Genomic DNA, 4,371 nt, shown 5'->3' with positions numbered 1-4,371 from the left:
TCTCCCACCAAAACCAAGGGCAAGGTGACTGACTCCTGGGCTGGGGCCTCAGAGCTGGAGAGGAAGGGTGGGAAGGCTCGCTTACCAGGCCAAGGTTCAGAGCGTTGTTGTCATCCTCTGGCATGGGCAGGTACACTGCCAGGGCCACACAGTTGGCAAAGATGGTGAGCAAGATGATGGTCTCGAAGGGTCTGGAGCCGGGGTCAAGGAAAGCCCTCGAGTGATCTGTGGGATTTATGGGGTTGAGGGCAAGAAATTCCTGAAGGCCAGTCTGGACAAGCACTATGATGCTATAGTCAGGCCATACAATCATGTTTAGGGGCTTGTACCCCAAAATGGCTCAGGGAGGAGCTCTGGAGTTTGATTGTGATAAGGCTGAGTAGGACTGGGAAAGGGGGCAATGGGGAGGCAAGCCGGATTTTCAGAGCTATGTGCACACACTCGTGTGCAGGCTTGTATTCCCAGATACATGTGCTCCCTGCCCTCCAGCAGCGTTCACGAGGGTGCTCTGGGATCCACGTTTCTTGACTGGCTGGTCATTTAGAAAGCAAACGTGACGCGGGAAAGCCAGGCAAAGTCCTGAATGAAGTCCTGGTGGGGTGGAGAGCAAAAAGCATGCTGTGTAGACAGATTTGGATAAAACCCCACTTTCTTCCTAGAAGCTTCAGCTTTTGAAGAGAGAAGGGGGATGGGGATGGAACAGAAGAGATCTGTGGGAGGGGTGAGCTCAGGAGAGTGGAGAGTAAAGGGAGACCCTGCCAGGGGTGGGAGGTTGGGGGGGGGAGCTACTCTCACCGGAGACAGCAAGGAGGAGGGGGCTGGAGGTGCTGAGGCCTGGCACAGTGTAGCAGTGGGGCTCAGGCCCCACCCCAGAGCCGCTGTCTCTCCATGGCTCCATGGTTCCCTCACCCTTCCAGCTATTCCCCAGTCTCCTTTTCCCCAGGGAACAGCTGATAGAATCCCATTCTTCCAGAGCACGTCAAAAATATTCCAAATATTCCTGACTCTCTCAGAACCCACTCAGCACAGGCCTCCTCTCTGCAGCCCTTCCCCCCTCCCCAAATAGCCCAGATATTGTCATCGCTATTTCCAGAACAAACCCAGAGAGAGAGAGAGAGACTGAGGTCCTTGTCCCCAGGGCAACACTTCTGAGCTAAAACATCCAAGTTTGCTCACCAGCACCCAGGAACCACTAAGAGCAGGCCTCCCCTCAAATCCATTTCTCCAGTTTCGTTTGTAGCTGGGACTTGAGCCAGTGGAAGTTGTTCCTGGACTGTCAGTCTTTCTCTGCCCTCCCTCTGTGGAAGATTTCCCCAGGAGCTTCTCTGTCCTTCATCTTCTTATTCAAAACCTTGGGTGGTACCCCCATGATGATAGAGACCTAAACACATTTAGGAAGTCTCCTATGAACCCAGGGGCCCTCAGTAGCTCAGTGGCTGCCACCTATGACCCAAGTGTTCTCCTCAGGCTCTGAGAAGCCCTTTTCCATGGTGGCGGAGACCTCCCTTCTTGCCTTCACAAAGGTTCCTTATGCTGGTCTTGAGTAGGTTCATCCCTTTTCCAAGAGCCTGGGTCGCCCTGATGCTTTGTGACCGAGCAATGAGGCCACCCCATACCTCCCACCCCTGCCTCCCACACCCTCCCTGCTCCATCTTGCTCAGGTGCTAGAAAGGATACTTCCATTCCACGATGCTGATGCAGGCCTTCCTCAGGGGGTTCTGGAGAGTCAAGCAGAACAAGGCCCGGGGCGGCCGAGGCAGAATCTCAGGGGCAGGTTTCTTAGGCTGCTTCTTCCTCAGGCCTTCGTCCTGAGGTGAGGACGGCTCCATGGTTTTCCCTGACACCTCTCCTTTCCCTCTCTCCCCCAGCCCACTGCCCTCTCTTCCCTGTGTCCCCAATGCCCCCACCCTGGGGACTGGACCTGACTGAGCCTATCCTGCTGAGGCAGTCAGACAGGGCGGGCGTGGGGGTGGGAGGATTACTCTCTCTGCTCCCAGCGAGTAAAATTAGCCCCTGCGGCCCAGCCCAAGCTCCTGGGCCAGGCAGCTGTCATTCCTTCCAGTCCAGTCAGTGACATCCTGATCTGCCCCCAAGGAGGCGAGGGCTGGGTGTAAAGGGGTGACTTGTATCCAGTCTTGAGATGGGGTAGGGGCAGTGGGAGTGGGAGACATGAAGGCTCCACAGCTGGAGCAATGGGGGTGAGGGACAGGAGGCTGTGGAGTGGAGCCCCAAACTTCAGACAGGTCCCTCCTGTGGAGATTAGGTTTCTCCCCAGCCCGGCTCCGTGGCTCTGTCCAGAGAATGTGCTGGGCGGTGGCTTAGCTCAGCATCTCGCCACTCACACCAGGCTCAGTGTCTGTCAGGGTCTGACCAGGACCCTCTCACACTTGCCGCCCCATGCCCTCTCCCGTCAGATGCAGAGACACTCTCCCACTAGAGTGAAAGGCTCCAGGCAACCTCAAATGCGCACTGCTCTCTCAGGGCGCCTGGTCCTCCTCTCCCTCCCTACACAAGGTCTGTGTGCTTTCTTCCTAGAACCCTGGCCTCTCCCGTGTTCAGTTTCAGCACAGAGGCTAAGCTCTCTGGAAATACTAGTTGACTGCACAAGCTAGTAAACTCCCCAAGGTGGAGGGTGGGCATAGACAATAATCCAGGAATCACAAAACTCAACAAAATTCCCTTTTTATTTAGTCCTTGATGTAAACACAATGTCAATGGACCCTAGAAGCTTAGAAGTCTTGGGGGTGGGGAAGGGATTAAGTCCAGAAGAGACTATACTGAAGGGTGGGAGAGGGGGGTGATTAGTTATTGTCAAGGAAGCCAATGGGCACCAGCGACATTACACACACACACACACACACACACACACTCCTCCCAAGTCTGTCAGCTCCAGGGGGGCTGAATGCAAGCAACTGCCTGCCTTCACTTCCCTTGTCCCTTCAGAATTCCAGCTCTTTAGAGGCCATCAAGTCCTCGCTAGTATTTGAGGCCATCTTGTGGAAGGCTCAGGCATGGCGCCTAGTAGAAAGTGTGACTGACTTCCAGGGGACTTGGTGTGGTGCACAGCAGAGCCACGCTGAGGCTGGTCCAGGAGCTGTCCAGGGCTCTGCTCCCCACCACAGATATCCTGGGACCCCTATCTCGCCAGCTCTACCCCAGGCCCGCACTTCTGGCTCAAGTGGGTGAAGGTGGGATTACAGACCTCGAACACCACTGCCCTGTTCAGCACAGATGACCCAGAAGCCCCCAAGCTGTTCCTTAGAGAGACAAGTGCAGGCCTCTGGCCAGATCAAAGGCTGGCTTCCTCCGACTCCAAAAAAGGCGAAGAGGAAAAGGCGGACCCACTGGACTCCAGGGAGGGGGGCTGCGGCGCGTTGTCGTGGCCCGCGTGGGCGGGCGGCGGGGAGGTGGCGGCGGGTGGCGCGCCGTCGGGGGCGGCGCTCAGCAGCTCCTGCAGGTATTTGATGTAGCGGATGGCGGCGCGCAGTGTCTCCACCTTGCTGAGCCGCTTCTCGGCCAGAGAGCCCGGGAGGTGACCACGGAGGCGCGCGTAGCCCTCGTTCACGCACTTGACCCGCTGCCGCTCCCGCTCGTTGCGCTTCTGGATGAAGGCGGGCTCGAACGGGTAGTCGTAAACCCCGAAGGCGCCGGGGAAGGGCACGTAGGGAAACACCCCAGCGTAGGCGTCGTAGTAAGGCGGCTCAGAGTGGCCGGGGTACAGTAGAAAGGGTACGTTGCCCAGGGGCTCAGTGGCTGGCAGCGGTGTCTGTCCTGCAGGGGCCACGACACCCAGCTGTATGCCTCCCGGTGACCCGTGGTCCACCAGAGCTCGACAGAAATTACTGTTCATTGTGCTCCGTGGAGCTGGACCCAGAGGGAGGCCCTCACCGAGAGGCCTCTGCTCGGGCTCTGTATGGTCCTGACAATGGGGTCAAGTCACATCGCTAGCACTCTAGGGTGCAGCGAGTTGCTAAGGCTTCATTTTTGCCTTCTTTGGGTTGGCTTGAACTTCCTAATGTGAGTCATAGCTCTGGACAAGTGCAGAGCCTTGGAGAGGCTCAGCAGGTATCGGCTGTGATGGCGCCCGCAGTGCCGTGTGCTCAGCGATCTGAGGACTATCTCCCTCTTGCCTGGTCCTCCTGGACTGAGAGTCTGCCTCTTCCTGAAGCCCAACACCAGCGCACTGCTCCAGGCTCTAGCTTCGAGCCTCCATAACCAGATCCCCCAGGGCGCAGTTCTTGTTGCTTACTGGATCTTGTTGCAGGGTCCCCAATCTTCCGAGATGTGGGCGGAGGCGGAGAGTGTGTCAGAGCCGCAGAAGAGGTCCCAGAACTTTGCTAAAATAGAGAAAAGTGAACATATCATTAAGGA

At 57.0% G+C, this 4,371-nt stretch overlaps 2 protein-coding genes across 4 annotated transcripts in view; both read right to left on the bottom strand.

The window, feature by feature from the left end:
- Nucleotides 1-1,829, bottom strand: part of Cacna1s (calcium voltage-gated channel subunit alpha1 S) — a 70,377-nt gene extending 68,548 nt beyond the window's left edge. For all 3 annotated transcript variants that reach the window (XM_052200915.1, XM_052200914.1, XM_052200916.1), the window contains exons 1-2: nucleotides 1,678-1,829; nucleotides 86-191 (exon numbers count right to left, since the gene is read on the bottom strand). In XM_052200915.1, coding sequence (XP_052056875.1) covers nucleotides 86-191; nucleotides 1,678-1,829 — 258 coding nt within the window. The remainder of the gene's footprint in view (nucleotides 1-85; nucleotides 192-1,677) is intronic.
- Nucleotides 1,830-3,289: 1,460 nt separating this feature from the next.
- Nucleotides 3,290-3,850, bottom strand: Ascl5 (achaete-scute family bHLH transcription factor 5). Its single transcript, XM_052201292.1, has one exon. The coding sequence runs from the start codon at nucleotides 3,848-3,850 to the stop codon at nucleotides 3,290-3,292; it is 561 nt and encodes a 186-aa protein (XP_052057252.1).
- Nucleotides 3,851-4,371: the final 521 nt, after the last annotated feature.

Source organism: Apodemus sylvaticus, chromosome 12 (genome assembly GCF_947179515.1).
Source record: "Apodemus sylvaticus chromosome 12, mApoSyl1.1, whole genome shotgun sequence".
NCBI classification, from domain to species: Eukaryota; Metazoa; Chordata; class Mammalia; order Rodentia; family Muridae; genus Apodemus; species Apodemus sylvaticus.
The sequence above is the reverse complement of the archived record's forward strand: the minus strand, read 5'-3'. Positions and strand labels throughout refer to the sequence as shown.